Source organism: Leiobunum rupestre, chromosome 5, assembly GCF_980474605.1.
Source record: "Leiobunum rupestre chromosome 5, qqLeiRupe1.1.hap1, whole genome shotgun sequence".
NCBI classification, from domain to species: Eukaryota; Metazoa; Arthropoda; class Arachnida; order Opiliones; family Sclerosomatidae; genus Leiobunum; species Leiobunum rupestre.
The window spans coordinates 7780026-7795779 of record NC_143388.1 but is presented as its reverse complement, the minus strand read 5'-3'; the positions used below and the strand labels follow the sequence as shown (position 1 = coordinate 7795779).

At 36.1% G+C, this 15754-nt stretch overlaps 1 protein-coding gene across 2 annotated transcripts; it reads right to left on the bottom strand.

Moving 5' to 3' along the window:
- Positions 1-5561: 5561 nt before the first annotated feature.
- On the bottom strand, positions 5562-7693 carry LOC149943448 (uncharacterized). 2 transcript variants are annotated; one of them, XM_090175256.1, is made up of 6 exons: positions 7271-7693; positions 7133-7220; positions 6719-7071; positions 6452-6657; positions 6365-6394; positions 5562-5678 (listed from the first exon to the last, which is right to left on the bottom strand). In XM_090175256.1, coding segments are annotated over exons 1-6 (705 nt in total). In that variant the 5' UTR covers positions 7273-7693; the 3' UTR covers positions 5562-5652. The 2 variants fall into 2 exon arrangements, with proteins under 2 accessions (XP_090031382.1, XP_090031381.1); XM_090175255.1 differs by lacking the exon at positions 5562-5678 and having other exon boundaries at positions 5792-6394; positions 7271-7688.
- Between the last annotated feature and the right edge of the window lie 8061 nt (positions 7694-15754).

Here is a 15754-nt window from a genome sequence, read left to right as displayed (position 1 = left end):
GTCCATATGTGCACTGTTACGCCCATCGCCTAAATTTAGTTTTGGTGGATACCTGTAAGAATGTACCAATAATTCGTGAAACACTTGGTTTGTTACAGGCAATTTATACATTTCAAAGTAATTCGTCACTTCGAAGTGAGTATTTTCAAGAGGCCCAAAAAGAGCTTGAATACGATCTAATATTAAAATTACCCCAGAGTTGTGACACTAGATGGTCCAGTAAAAAAAATGTATAAATTTTTTTAGAACTAGATATAATGCTGTAGTTTTAGCTTTAGAAAACTTAATTGAAAGTGGCAAATCTGAGGAAGCAGCCGAATGTAGAGGGTACCATTCCCAGCTTCAAAATTTCAGCATTTTATTAATGGTCGTAGCATTAGATGAGATTTTAGGCGTAACAAATGTGTTGTCTGAATATTTGCAAAATCCAAAAGTAGTTATAACTCAAGCCGTAGCAATTTGCGGTGCCACAATAAAAAAAGTTAGAAACAGACCGAAATTCTGAAAGATTCGATCAAATTTGGGATGTTGCGAAACAATTAGCTCTCTCAGCCTCAATTCCAGTACCAGAAAAGAATAGTTCCGTCAAAGTACCCATGAAAAGAAAAATTATTCAAAACAAAAGGTTAAAAGGTACCATAATAACGGGTACTATAGGAAGTCGGGAAACGGAGTTCAAAACTATTGGCGACCAACTTAAAGCAACTTATTTTGAAATTTTAGATAGATTCGTATTAGAAATGAAAAAAAGATTGTTAGAAAATTGTTCTATTTATGAAGAACTTTGCGCATCAGACCCAAATTCGAGCGAGTTTTTGAACGTTGAAAAAATTACTGCGTTTTGTCAAAACTACAAAAGATTTAATTTTGAAATGGAGTCTCTGAAAAATCAGGTCAACGTTGCTAAAATGTTATTTAGTACCAAAAGCGGTGAAAACATAAACACCGAAAGTTTGCAAACGCAGCTTGAAACCAATGAATATCTTAAACCTCAAAATTTGCAAAATGTTTCCGATTGCTATAAATATTTATTGACATACGAGCAGGCATTCCCAGATCTCGTAAAATATTTCCAAATTGTATTATGCATACCTGTTGCTAATACTATTTCAGAGCGTAGTTTTAGTACACTTAATAGACTCGAATCATTTTTAAGAACAACAATGTCTGAAAATCAATTAACAAATTTAGCCTTGCTCTCTATAAATAGAGATTTATCTAATAGGTTAAGAGACAATCCTTTGTTGGTTGTTGACGAGTTTAGTAAAAAAAAGAGAAGAGTGCAATTTATACTTTGAGTTAAATTTTCAAATTTTTAAATATGTAGAAGCTATAAGAGACATATTGGAGGGCAAGCCACAGCTGCCACCAAATTATAAGGGGTAACTAAAATGGTAAGGGCCACAAAATATTTAGCCCACCCGTGAAAAAGACTTAGCGCCGCTACTGTTTCAAGTCGGTCAGTTCTCGATAATTCACTGTCCAAATACGGCCAAATATTCGTCTACTATATACTTTTTTCAATATCAAGACAGAAAAGGTTTCTTACTGCGATATTAATGGGTTTACATTGAAAAGCAGCTGTCATTGGACTAGTGCCATATATTTGTCTAACCCATGCGACTGTGGGACCGGAGAATATAAGAGCCCTTGTAAAAACATTCTCTTGGTCGGAGTTGTGGCGTACTTCTTTGATATCAAGTGGCTGGAGACCAGTTTATTTCAAGTCAGTCAGTTCTCGATAATTCACTGTCCAAATACGGCCAAATATTCGTTTACTATACACCAGTTGGGTATGCAAAAGAAAAAAGGTGTATAGAATTGAGCGATTGCAGAAATTAGAATTCTTATGAGCTTACAAAATTGGTACACTATTTCCTGTGAGAAAAACCTTTCTAGAAAAATTTGTGATAATTCCTTTTTACAACTGTTTGTTTTGTCAAGAATGTATTTATTTATACCTAGGGAGAATGTCTATGTCGAGACGGTTTTTAGCCTTTCTCTCAATGCACCCGTTGGTCCCCCCAGTACGCTCCTCCGCTTAAAATAAAACGAATAGTCCCGGTATTTAATTGGCTGCTTAAAATTTACGTCACCTAACGCGATGGAAATCAAACGCCGGTGACGTTTTGTCTTTCCCCCCGCGCGAGACGGGGGAAAGGGGTTCAACGTGCCCGGCGATTGTCGCAACATAATCATTCTTCCTAAATATAAATAAATACATTCTTGGTTTTGTCTTTTGACTGTCTGAATTTTTAATTCCCACCATCAGGGAAGCAAACTAAAGAAATTTATCAATTACACCGCAACATGAAAAGCGTTGTCTTTTATTTTACAGACTCTCGCATTGGAGTTTAACAGGGGCTTTTATTGGGACATATGTGCGATTTCAACAATCAAAATATATGTATTTTAGTGTTCGTTTAAAATGTTACACGCCTTCCTTTGGTAATATTTATAATTCCAATGTGCCTTTCGTTTCATTTCTAAAAATTGTTCTAATGAAAAAATCCAGTTCAAGACAATACTTTAAGTAAAGTAATAAAAATAAAATTTAGCTTAGCTAATTCTTTATGTCAACTAGCGAATTATAAAGCCAAGTGCCTGGCCTAGTGTGTAAATGCAGGATTTTCTTTTAATTCTGGCTGAAAGTCGGTGGGTTTGTTGAATAACGATATAACACCAAAATATTTATTAAATATGGTACCTAATCTGGTACTGAAATCTGGTGAGTATTGAGAGGGGAGTTTTGCTTTTCAGCCTATATATAACGGCCTTTACATACTAAGTAGGCAAACTTTACCCGTATTTCAAAATTAAATTTTAGTTATGGTAGTGTTATTACTATTTATATGTTTCATTTAAATACAAAATATATCCCCATAAAATAAATCGAGAATTCTATATTATAACGTTAAAAATATATAGTCCCACTAGTAGTGACATTTTCAACATTGCCTTGCGTCATCCCAATAGCTTTATTAGTGCATAACATTTTTAGGAAAAATTATTTCTCAGTGGTAGAGTAAAATTGGTAACGTCACCGTAAGATTATCTTGGGAACTCTAGAGTGCCGTCGTGCCATACCTTAATTGGAAAATGGTAAGGCTTTTGAAATTTACTCCTTACGTCATCCAGCGCGCACTGGCCCACGAATCAACGTTTTTATTATATTATAAATTCTTTCAATCCTAATTCAAAATAGGAGTGTACTAACTAAAATTTAATTATGAAATACGGGTAAAGTTTGCCTACTTAGTTTGTAAAGGCCGTTATATATAGGCTGAAAAGCAAAACTCCCCTCTCAATACACACCAGATTTCAGAACCAGATTAGGTACAATGCCACTTAGGGCGATGCCACTAGGTACGATTCCGTTTAGTGCGATGTCACTAGGTACTATACCATTTAGGGCGATGCCACTAGGTACGATTCTACTTAGGACAATGTCCCTTGGTACGATACCACTTAATTAGGTGAGATGCCAGTTAAGGCGTTTTCAATTGATACTATCTTCTCTAATACCTGTCCCTTCTTAGCCGCAGTAAAATGCCCAGGGTTACCTATATATCATTTTTTTCCTCAGCGTAGCTGAGCTTTTTCCTATAATTTATATTATTAGGTTGGATTAATATCGGGTTGACGATACTTGATGCGTCAGGCTTGGTGCTGTCCTCTAGGTTGCGTTATAGATGGCCCATAGCTTTTTTTAGTATGGGGTTGGGGAGACAACGCGCGCCCCCAGCGCTCGAGCGTAGTGAGTGCGCGGCGCCGTTAGGCGCCAATACTTAGAATACATTCGACGTTGTATAAGTCAACATCACACAGACGACATATAATATGACAAAGTATGGTTAAAAAAAGGCTAAAATGCGTTGAAATACGGGAAAAATTCCCAATCCTTAAAAGTTAGTACTGTTTTGCATTTCAGCCTTTTTCTTTTTCGTCATCAGTCCTACTTTATCCAAAAAATATTACAATCTAGTAATTTAAAGAATCGTCCTCGTCATCAGTTCTACCTCATCCAACACATACAGAAATCTCGAAATATGTCGTATTTTCCGTTGTAAAAATTGCTAGCCGGTAGCAATTTTACATTGATCATATCTTTTTAAATAATAACTTGCGGTTAAAACTTTTTGCATTACTGTAATCCTTGACAAATAACAAACAAAAAAAAACACAAAAAAACCAAAGTACCTATTGTTAAAAAATCCCCCCTTTTTAAAGGACATTGTATGAATAATCCACTTTTTGTTATCGAGTTAATTCAACTATAACATTTAGTCCTTGTATAAAACGTGCAGGAATTTTTTAATAGCGCTTTCGCGTTCCCTCCTAGCTTATATACATAGTTTGCATCCCTACGTCATCAATGACGCAGTTCCAAGTATAGATATAAGAACCAAGAATAAATATTTAATTTGAGCAAGAATGAACGGTTCTTTGCCGCCATTTTGAAGGTGTAGATTTCTTAGTCAAACGGGAGGGTTAACAGTTTCAATCGTCTGTTTGCGGATTTTAATTATTTTCAAATGATTAAGGAATTATTTTAACGTTAAAAATGGTTATCTGCCTGGTTAAAAATTGTTCGAGTAGTTCAATTACTAAGGGAGAGCGAAAATTGTTTATTTTATTCGATAGTGAAGGTAATTGTAAAAAGGATGACCGCAAAGGCCTAACTTTGATAAGCTTTGTTAACTTCTTTTCGTAGATATTTCTGTCGTAATTTGATATTTTATTTAAATAACCCGGCCATAGAATCTTATCTGGCTTTGTTTAGGGCCATTTAAAATTTTAAAGCATAAATCTAATACGTTTTGTAGCTTTGACGAGATTACCAACAAAATGGCTACCTATTTAGTAGCTACGCGCGAAATGGTTTGAATTTTTGATCGCCCTCCCAGTTTCCTTGGAGACCATATGAATAGTCTTTGGGAGAAACACTCTCTCTCTGCGCTTTTCGGGGAACCTCGGTGAAACGCTTTCTCTCCACGGCGGTGTGGCGCGCCGCGCGCGTTTTTCTCTCACGCCGAGATAAACAGCTGGTGAAACTCCGCCTGAATGAGGGAGGCGTGTTACCATAGAAATCTCATAGGTAACTAGAATGCTGCCGCCTACGGCCGAGCTTGACGCCAGTTCGCCTTGAACCTTCAGCCGTAGAGTGGTTCCACCAAGGAGGATAATAATCCTCCTTGGATCCGCTACTATAGCGGGAGATAGGTGACGTCATTCTCTCTGGTGACATTAAATTCTTGGCAGAACCACTCTTTGAGCTCTGATTGGCTGAGATCTGGCTATCGTCTGCCACGGCGTTTGGGCCATTTGCCAGTTACACGGCAGCATTCTAGTTACCTATGAGATTTCTATGCGTGTTACTATGTAAATTTATACCAAATGGTTTTGGGCTAAGTCTGAATGCATATTTTTTAAAAACAATAAAGTTAAAACAATTTAACTATCCGAAACATTTAAAATTGAGTGATATGTTAATATGTAACAATAAGTTTGCCTCTTTTGATCAGTGTGTTGCTTTATTAATAAAACTTTATACAATTTTTTACAACTTAATTTTTATACAATTCTTTTTATACAACATAATTTTTCTACCATTTTTTATACAACTTAATTTTTACACAACTTTATTACGTGTTATAAGATAATTTTTAACTCGGAACCTAGAAATGAAAAATGCTATTAGAATTGTAATTATTTTTTCGTAACCAATTAGGTTCTCAGTAAGCCTGGGTTCGAAACTTTAGGTTTAAATAAATGGGGTCTACGCACGGTCTCGAGGGTTCAAATATTTTTATTTGTATCATCAATCCTCCTAATCACAGAATAGGTTATAAGGTAAATTTGTACACACAAAAGGAAAGGTTAACACTCACCAAACTACGAAGGGCCATATTCGGAATAATGGAAAGAACTCTGTCTCGTCAGGAAGAACGAACTACAAGTGAGCAAGAACGCTAGAGGGTTGTCGGGCTATGCGGAAGACAACTAAGATGGTGATGCGGGACTGGCTACTCTAGCCTTCCCTTAATTAACTAAAATAAAAACTGCCAGTCCTATTCCCCTGGCTACTTCTCCTGAACTCCACACGCGACCTTGTAGACTCCTCAATATATACATATTCTAGAGAATTATAGCGCCCCCTGGGGATGAGCGATGATATTAGCGGTCAGACTAATCATAGTTTGGTGGGCGTGTACATTATAATACAATAATATGAACAAAGGTAGGAATATAGGAAATGTCCGGCTGTCAAGAGGAAACAACTGGTTCCCCCTTTGCCTAGGCCTAAACACGTAAGCTAATGGAAATTTATAAATATAGAATACTCCTTCTGTTACAGTTTTACCTCCTTCTACGACGATAGTGATTCCCTGAGCTGTAATTAAAATTAAAAATTAAAATGAGAAACATGATATTTTGATTTTATAATTACCATTTCGGAGATCAAGCTCTCTAGGTCTGGTTGATCTTGGATTAATTAATCCAAGGATTGATGGAGGTTCCGGGTTTGTAGGAGGTGTGGCCGGTGTACATTGTGTCGGGTCGTCCTCTTCCTCAGGATATAATTCTAGGGGATTACCCTCTATACTTTTTACATAAGCGGCCACTTGCCTCGCCTTTTCATGGGCGCACACATTTCTGTAAAATAAGAAATACTATATAAATTTCCCGACAAAAGATGGCGGCCATTGACTCATACCGCGTATGGTCGTTGTTAAAATGGTGGTGAAATTCTCCCGGCTGTAGCTCTAAATCGGGGAAATTAGGACACTCGAATCTCGTGGCCACAATTATTCGATCTAGATCGATATAGTTTCCCAGGTACTCTTTGGTTTGCCGTTCTTTGACAATAACGTATTCGGCCAGTCGCGTTATATTTAAGACATGGTGATCGACGGCCTCGATATCGTATTGTCCCTGAGCCTTGGGAAGCTTATTCACATGGTAGCTAATGGCATTCATTTTGCGGTTTACATCCCCCGAATAATTTTGAGCAGCCGGTGTACGAAAAACAATAAGGTCTTCGCGATCATCTGAAGTTTTGTATCCAATCTGTAAGGTTGATATTTAACTTTAAATATAAAACATTAAATATAAAACTTTAAAAAATTACCTCTTTTACCAAAAACCGTTTTGATGAGGTATATTTATTTTTAGGCCAAATCATGGCCAAAAGAAGGTGTATGGCTACAAACGATTCCCTAGAAAAAAAACTAAGTATTTGTAACAATAAAAACACCTAAAAACTTACATTTTTTACTCCGGGAAGATTCACTAGTGTCAGGATTCGGGCGACTAAAGGATATATATACTACCTAAAACCCCCCTAGGAGACGCGTTGGAAACACAAGCAGCTGTTTCAATTTCGTTGCAAACCATTTTGGTTTAATTTTCGTAACGGTGGTGTATTTTATTAATCTAACGTAACTGAAGGTGTAAATGTAACTACTCTGACATTTTATAACTCCTAGGGGGACGCGTTAGAAACACAAGCAGCTGTTTCAATTTCCTCTCGAGAAAGGAAAACGCTTGAAAAACGGGCGCTAAACACGAGTACAAATTTAGCCTTGTGGAAGCTATGGAGGGGTAAAGGTTAATTTTTGAAGAACGGTTGTCTGCACCAGCCTTGGAAATAACGGTGGTCTGGTGGTCAAAGACCAGTTAATTAATTGCTCAGACCAGTTTATTTATTCAAAATTTTGGGGGTCACTGGTCACCGTGTCCAGTTTATTAATTCGAAATAATAACAAAAAAACAGAAGGTGACCAGTTTAATAATTCCAAATAATAGGAGATGACCTATTAATTTCAGGTTTATATCAATTTTGATTTCCCTATTCACTGGATTTCTATGTACAGCGACTCCGCTTACTACCGCCGCGGCCGCAAGTTGAGGTTTTATGTAGAGTACCTTCGCTCGCCTCCCTCGAACGAGTCGAACTGCCTAACCCCCCTCTGGCCTCAAACCTCTAGTCTCGCTTTCCCCCGAGTACGGTAGGCCCCTGGCTACGCGGTAACCGACCAGGGAGTTACGGGGCCTAAAGAGAGATAATACGGTAAATTACCAGGGTCTTCTAGGAAATGTTAGTAGTCTTAGGTGAGATAGTAATATATTGTACTATTCTTGTGGTACTCATAAAATAAAGTTCACTATTTTGAATATGTGTAAAGTTAATGTTACAAACATAATCTAACTTCTAAACATGTAGTATAGGTTTTTTTAGGCTTATAAATGACATTAGGACATTTTATATAAGACCAGTTTAATCATTCATAAGCTAGGGGGTCACTGGTCATAAGGACCAGTTTAATAATTCATATGCTAGGGGGTCACTGGTCATAAGGACCAGTTTAATAAAAAACCTTATTTCCAAGGCTGGTCTGCCCAGTTTGGCTATTTACCTATTTTCTACACATATTCCTTTAATTAGTTGTAGCACATATATTTAACCATCGGTATTAACCAAGTGCTTCTACTGCCTTACAAATTAAGAGAAATATTCCAATGGACTACTTGTTGTAGGACTACCTATAGCTAAGATATCAAACTGGCCATCGCTAACCATAATGTAAAAAGTTGTTTTATCTGTAAATATCTTTGATTTAAAGATAATATAACCACTAGTATTTATGAGATAATATAACCACTAGTATTTATGTCACCCTTGATGGTTCCAACAGTGGCTGCTTCCTACTATGGTTTTTGATATTTTTAGCTTTTGTTTAAGTTGTTTGTTGTGATCAAGGGATGCCATAAAATTGACGAGGTTTTACATTTAAGAACGTGTTGGAGGTTATATTTTCTTCAAGATAATTTTTTTCCATGACTCCATACTTTTCATATCGTAAGCAAATATAAATAGGCTGTATAATTTACATCAATTTGAAAACATATTAGGAGAAAATGTGCATATCCAGAAAAGCCTGTTAACAATTGGGCTGGGATATACCCTGAACCAATTCTATTGTCATTAATAGTTAATTATATCTTATAGGTAGTATTTGTTATAAAGTTAGACAAAATGGTGGCCATACCCTTACCAAAAAATAAGTTGCATTTCAGTTTGTATTTAGTTTGTATACACATTATTAGTTGATATTGAGTTGGTATTAAGTAGGCTCAAGTTGTCAGCATATTTCAAGTTACTATTAAAGGGGTAATAAGTTGTTATTCAGTTGGTAGGAAAATACTGCTTTTGCTAAGTTTATAATTAGTTGGTTTTTAGTAGTCAGGAAATTACATAATATTTTTAAGTTGCTTTTAAGTAGTTAAATGTAAATGTTGATTCTGGTTTAGTTGGAAATAAGTTGATTAATAAAGAGGATTTAAGTTATTTTTAAGTAGGCATTTGTCCCAAATACAAACTGAAAACCAAGTTGAAATACAAGTTGTCCTAAGTGGTTTTTAGCCAACTTATTTTTTGGTAAGGGTACCCTTACCAAAAAATAAGTTGGTATTTAGTTGGTATTCACATTTAAGTTGATATTAAGTTGGTTTTAAGTGGTCAGCATATTTCAGTAAACTAGTTAAGTTGGTGGGAAAATGCCTTTTTCTTTAAGTTGGTATTTAGTTGGTTTTTAGTGGTCAGAAAATTACATATTATTTTTTAAGTTGGCTTTAAGTGGTCTTTATTAAGTAACATTTTAAGTAAGTTTTAAGTTGGCTTTAAGTGGTCTTTATTAAGTAACATTTTAAGTAAGTTTTTAAGTTGGTGTTAAGTTGTTTTTAAGTAGGTTTTTAGTTGGTATTTGTCTCAAATACAAACTTAAAACCAACTTAAATATTTCTTAGACCACTTATTTTTTGGTAAGGGAATAAATAATCTGTGGATAAAATTTATAGATTTTCCGTAAAATCAATCCTTTTCTGTAGCAAGTTTTAATTTAATCTCGTTTGACAATAGAAACCGAGAAAAGTCGATCAAAATATTTTTATTTATTGGTGTGTACGAAATTTGACCTTGACCATTACATTGACTTCATCTAGCAGCAGAAATCATTACTATACGTTTGTAATGTTCCCCCTTAACAGGATAATAATCTTAAAATATTTAACCTTGGGTTTAAAATGATTGACCTTTGAACCTGAAAATGCTATTAATTATAATTTTATTTTTCCAAATTCTATGCCCACCATAACTTCCTAGGGGAAAAAATTTACAACTTTTTTGGTTAAAATTGGATGATACACAAAAATTAGATACTTTCAGTAAAAATTGTCTACATATTGAAGAGTAAAAAAATTTATTTAACTTAGTAATAATAACTTTATTGGGATATAGTAATACATTTTACAATGGCGTTCTGAATTAAAATATAAAATTTAAATTGTTTATACAGGAAAATGTTGATATGAAAATGCATATGATTATTATTAAATTTCACCAAAGTTATTCCATAATTTTACACCAACAATTTTTAAACTATTCACAAAAGGTAATTAATTTATATTAAATTGGAGTCTTTCTGTTATAGGGAGTAGTCTCTTGACATAATCACGGTTACTGCCATCCCTGTCACATCTTCAAGCTATCCCTTACCAAAAAATAAGTTGGCTAAAAACCACTTACGACAACTTGTATTTCAACTTGGTTTTCAGTTTGTATTTGGGACAAATGCCTACTTAAAAATAACTTAAATCCTCTTTATTAATCAACTTATTTCCAACTAAACCAGAATCAACATTTACATTTAACTACTTAAAAGCAACTTAAATCCTACTAGGGAAACATCTAAAAACCAACTTAAAAATATTGTAATTTCCTGACTACTAAAAACCAACTAATTATAAACTTAGCAAAAGCAGTATTTTGCTACCAACTGAATAACAACTTATTACCCCTTTAATAGTAACTTGAAATATGCTGACAACTTGAGCCTACTTAATACCAACTCAATAACAACTAATAATATGTATACAAACTGAAATCCAACTTATTTTTTGGTAAGGGGGGTGGCAAGCCAAACACTTCGACCTAAGGTCCATTGTGCATGCCCAAACTGGGTGACTTAAATAAGTCCTATTGCCGACATAAAGCTTAAAATCTGCCCGGCCGTGATATTAGAGACGTCAAACGTCTCCAACCGATGCATACCCAAATGCTCAAACCTCTGGGCTGCATAGTAATCGCAGCTACAGAGTACATGTGAGGCAGTTTCCTCGTCAACTAGACAAGCTCTGCAAATTGGGTCATCACTGACCCCAATAAGCGTTAAATGTCTGTTTAGATGGCAGTGGCCTGTAAGTAGGCCAGTAACAATCCTAATACTGGGCCTAGAGAGCGAGAGTAATTCTCTGGCTCTCTCCCTAGAAGGGCCAAGAGTAAACTCCCTTACCAAGTGGTCTAAGAATTATTTAAGTTGGTTTTAAGTTTGTATTTGAGACAAATACCAACTAAAAACCTACTTAAAAACAACTTATGTAACCCTTCAGGTTCATTTTCCCCCGTATACTTATTTTTTTTTACTTTTTCTGTGTTTTATTTACTTTTGTTATTACGTTTTCCCCGCACTCTTGACCCTCTAAATTTACAGTTTTTGTTAAGTATTCGTAAAGCCCCATACATCAAATTTCTTAGAATTCCGAGCTCTATTTAATGAAACTAATCCCCGTGTTAAATATAAATTTAATTTAATGATAAACTAAAAACTTAAATAACTTTTGAACCATACATACAAATTAATTATTGTTTATAAGCCTTATAGAACTCGATCAAACCCCACGATAAAATATAAAATTAAAATAATTAATTAAACCATTCTCTCAATATAAATTATAAACTAAATCCCTGCCTTCGGCAACGTTAATATTAATCCCTCGCTAATGAAAATGTTTTTCTCTCGGTCACAAGACCGTGTTGCAATACATTCAGCGAACTTTCCCAGCCCAGATTTCCCTAAAACTTTCCGAACTAAACCAGTAAAGCTCCCTCAGCTTACAGCGATCCCATGAAGTCATTTCAAGTCCACAAGCTTCATATTAACTATCAGGTAGCAAGATCCCAAGAAAAGCGGACGTTTTCCAAGGTTGCCGCCATAGGGTCAAGAGGGCGCCCGGACGTTTCCGCTTGGAGACAGAAAATCGGGAACCTCGAGACTCTCTGGCATTTCCCCCCCGCAATCCCAAGCGAACTTTCGTAAATCGGACAACGTCACCACCGCATGACTAGACACGAGTCTTAAATACACCAATGACCTAGGTAAAATGGGAGGTCACCAGTTGCTTTTTGTTTCAACCCCGCCCCCCAATAATCCGAACAAAACCAAGAGACAGAGCCCCCAAAAAGGGAGAAATAAAGAGAAGTGAAGAAGTCTGCTTTTGCAAGAACGGACAGGACTCTGCTTTGGCAGACCTGGACAGAACTTGACAGAACTCTGCTTCTCGGGCAAGAGAAGAACCATGTCGAAATAAATATAAAATAATGTGCGATGAAGTCGCGCTTAAATATTAATTAACCCTCAATGCAAACCACATGATCGGAACAACGCTCCATGATTGCCTAGATGACCCACAGCCAGGACATTCCGATCGGAAGAACATAAGCCAAGCAGTAATGGGTCTGAGAAGCGTAATGTCCTCGACACCCTCGAATCACCTGTTGATCACCCAATATCTAGCCATTCCGAGAGAAGACAGCCAGATGACCGAGACCGATTCCCTAGCCTAGCCGGACATTTCAGACCGAAACCCGAAGTACCTACGCCCCCGTCAGCTTGTGAAGTAAAATAATATAGGAAGAAACCCGCAATCCGGCCGCCAAACCGTAGACGAGTAAATAAAGAGAATTAAAGAAAAGTGTGAATAAAGAAACGCGTAAACAAGCAATCCCCAAAGACGTCCCGTTCTGTGAAGTGCGTGTGTCGGGCATCTTACGTAAACCGAGGAAAGAGAAAACCCGTAAACGGAGAGACGACAACGTAGCGGAGGACACCGAAACCAAGTGATGAGTAGAATTTCCATCATAACCCCCCCCCCCCCCCCCTTGTAGAGTACCCAGGGTCGAAATACGAAGTAGCCAGTGAAAAGTAGAGAAAAAGTTTTAGAAAAGAAAGCTTAATCCCTCGCTATTGTCCGAGAAAAGGATTTAAGACAGGTCCCCTCGAGGTTGAGAGTTCATTCTGCTTCTTGTATTTATACAGTTCAGATTACTTTTTCCGTTCGCGTTGTGCCCTCGCCGTTGTTATTATTTTGAGTTAATTATTGTCATTGTTTAATTGTAGAATCTTTAATTGTAGTATTTAATTGTAGTGTTTATTATCATTTAGTGTAAGTGTATATTTGTTTCTGCCCCCTCCATCCTTTGAAACCAAGATGCCTGAGAGTAGGGATACCGGAACTGATCCCATAGAAAATAGTAAGAGATAGTTTAATTATCAAATTTAAGGTCAAAGAGTGTATTTTTAGTGTTTAAATTCCCCTCGTATATTGGAAAAAGCTAAAAGAACCATAGTAGAGATGGCCTAACCATCACTAGAAGCAAACTAAGATTATCCCCTCAGTTCCCCCCGCAATTTTGTTCATTTGTGTTTGTAATTTAGTGTTATTTATAAATTTGAGTGTTAAATAAAGATTTTGTGATTGATTAACGACAAAGGGTTTCCATTCTGAATTCGAATCTCCCCCTCTTTTTTATTTTTTTTTCTTTCCCCTGTATGTAACCCCCTCTCTCAGATTTAATTCACTCCACGATAAGGCCACGACTCGCATTTTGTCGCCATCTTCCCCCCGCCTTGGTGAATTAAAATCTATGAGCAAGGGTTAGGAATATTTCCGTCCATCAATCGTATGACGAATTCCTTAAAAACCTTACAGTTTTAACAGCGCGCTAATTACTGTAGGGAAGGCCAAGCTAAAAAATCAACTTTGGCGGCACTAATTTTCATGTAAACAGTAGCGTAGCTAGACCATTTGCCTCCCCTCTCAATACACATGCAATATCAGTCTCTTTTCTCAAACTATTTTGGGGGATAAGTCACGTGAAAGTTCCGCACCAAAAACGAGCCACCCGCGGTCCGCCCCCCTCAAGTTACGCCTGTGCATGTATATCTTCTATGCTCGTCGCGCGCTCCTTTGTCTCACGCGCAGGGCAAGACGGCGTCTTACCCCAAATTCCGAATTAAAGGATATACTCCCTTAAAGTTATATGTAGTGTTATTAAAATATTTTTCGTAGTTGATGAACAGCCTAATATCATATGATATTGTTCTTTATGTCAGGGTGGTTTAGAATGGGGTTTTTAAGGTAGACGTTACTCGTACGTTGTTGTAGTGACGACGTTAGTGTACAGGGTGATTAAAATATAGTTCGTAACTAATGTACAGGATGATTAAAATTATCTTCGTAATTAATATACAGGGTGATTAAGAACGTGTTGTTTTTTTTTTAACAATTGTACAGTGCGATTGAAATTTTTATCCAAGATTTAATTTAATATGCAAGATATATTTAACACATGAAGGAGCGTAACGTACAAAGTAGTTAATATTTTTGAAATTTAGCTATAATATTTAAGATATACATAACGCATTGGTAGGATTGTGTGTACTCAAATAATAATAATAATCAGCCAGGCTAATAACCAAGACACCACCTTAGGCCCAAGTCATCAAGCGACTTTTAAAGCCATTAATTAAGGTGGCCGGGTTACAATGCCACAAAAACAATGTTAGTAAAATAAATCTATGTGAATCCAGGCGTTCTGGAAAACCACTGCTTTAAGTTTTAATTTCTTTAAAGATTAAAAATTAAAACTTGTAAAATTAATAATTACAACATCGAAGTAATTCAATATTTTAAAATTTGTATTATTAAAAAAGTTATAAATTTATCAGTTTAATACTAATGGTGTTTTTCATTGGTCTGATCCGATTATTTAGTGTAATACATGAGCCATTTTCATTTCGACATAAGGCCCCAAAATTTCACTAGTCACTTTGGAAACGTTTTAAAACGGTTTCAAAAAGTCAAATTGTAAAATTTTGATGTCCACTGTATTTATCGTTTGCCTATTAATCCAGTTGATACCGAAACCTTTTAACAGAAATTTTACAAATTGACGCTTCAAAGCCGAAATTGGCGCTCCTCTCATTCCGCTCTTTTTTGGGCGGCTGGATCCAGTGACGTAGGAGGGGTTCAATGTACCCCCTTGAAATTGGAAAGGGGCGCCAAATGGTTTTAAAAGGGGCGCCAAATTCAGCATCCAAGCTATATTCCCCTAAATTTTTGGTGAATCGATATCAAAACCGAAGGCTGATCGGTGTACAAAACTGTAGCTTGAATTATTACGGCTGTACTTAAAAATTGTTTGGTGATTACGTATTATACGTAACTGATTATAGATTTAGCATAACCAAAGGCTACACTCGGTTTCATATGCCTATAATCGGTGTACAAATTGTTAGTAAGTGGTTAGCTCATCGCTTAAAACGTCTTTGTAGTCTTTATACAAAATTATTATTATATCGTTACATATAGCGGTTTTTATTTTGAGTTAAGAAATTCCTAAGTTCCTAACACTCCATGGAAAGAATTTGTCTGTTCTTAAAGTTTTGTACGAAAATACTTCTATACACTATTGTTTTTAGTGAGTGTAATATATCGAACCCACAAATTAGTCTAAACAGTTTTGGCGCGTTTTCTTTGCCCCCTGGTCGCGCCACAACCGATCTTCGACGGGGAATCTAGGCTGATGTTTAAAATAAAAATATAAGTCTTGCAAATAACCACACCATATAGG

Excerpts from the sequence above, each read along its gene's own strand:
- LOC149943448 (XM_090175255.1), bottom strand. Across the intron at positions 6,658-6,718 it reads TTTAACAACGACCATACGCG|AAATGTGTGCGCCCATGAAA; the intron begins GTATGAGTCAAT and ends CTTATTTTACAG. Across the intron at positions 6,395-6,451 it reads AGAGCTTGATCTCCGAAATG|CTCAGGGAATCACTATCGTC; the intron begins GTAATTATAAAA and ends TTTTAATTACAG.